Raw genomic sequence first — 684 nt, 5'->3', positions numbered from 1 at the left:
TCCCGTGCCGCGCCCGCCCCACCTCCCAGCCGAAGCAACAGCAGCCAAAGGAGAAGGCAAGGCGAGCGGCGCGGGGCCCCGAGCGCTCCCCGAACCGGCCGCGCCATCTTGTCTGGAGCGCGCTGCGAACTCCGGGCGCTGGGATTGCGAGGTCCCGGGAGGCCGCAGTCCCAGGCACGCCAGCGGGGGCTCAGCTCCCCACTAGTCTCCGCGCCGAGGCATGGCCGGCGGCGCAAGTTCTCTCCGTTAACTTCGGAGTTCAGCGGGCCCCGGGTGCTCCGGTTGCTCCGCAGTGCCCGGCTGGGGCCGCGAACTCCGCGCCCATCCGGGCCGACGCGCCCTCGCTCGCTGCGAACCCCACGGATCCCAGTAAGGGGTGCGTGGCCCGCGCTCCTCGTCCTCCTGCAGTGTTCTGGGCTGGCTTGTGAGCCCCCGCGCACGCCAAGTGCCGCTACTGCCGCCGGCCGAGGGCAGTGCAGCCGCCTCTACTGGAAGGCGCTCAGCCTGGCAGCCTGTACTCGGCGCCGACAGGCATCTTCCTCTCGGCTCGGAGAGCAAAGCTGTAGACCCCGGGCAGGACGCGCGGTCACCCCCGTGCTCGGAGAACCCCGTACAACTCGCTGTCCCAGCGCTGTGGGCAGAGCACGCGCCTGCAGTCCGGGCTCTGCACGGCTGCTCCGCCAA

General features: G+C 71.9%; 1 protein-coding gene across 1 annotated transcript in view; it reads right to left on the bottom strand.

The window, feature by feature from the left end:
- The window catches only part of LRIG1 (leucine rich repeats and immunoglobulin like domains 1), a gene marked incomplete in the record, with an annotated part of 137400 nt that extends 136725 nt beyond the window's left edge, over nucleotides 1-675 (bottom strand). Inside the window, 1 exon segment of the mRNA XM_014592355.2 lies at nucleotides 26-675. Coding sequence (XP_014447841.1) covers nucleotides 26-107 — 82 coding nt within the window.
- Nucleotides 676-684: the final 9 nt, after the last annotated feature.

The sequence above is a fragment of the Tupaia chinensis genome, unplaced genomic scaffold (assembly GCF_000334495.1).
Source record: "Tupaia chinensis unplaced genomic scaffold, TupChi_1.0 Scaffold000682_1, whole genome shotgun sequence".
In the NCBI taxonomy this organism is placed as follows: Eukaryota; Metazoa; Chordata; class Mammalia; order Scandentia; family Tupaiidae; genus Tupaia; species Tupaia belangeri.
Note: the sequence above shows the minus strand (reverse complement) of the source record. Positions and strands in the feature narration are given on the sequence as shown.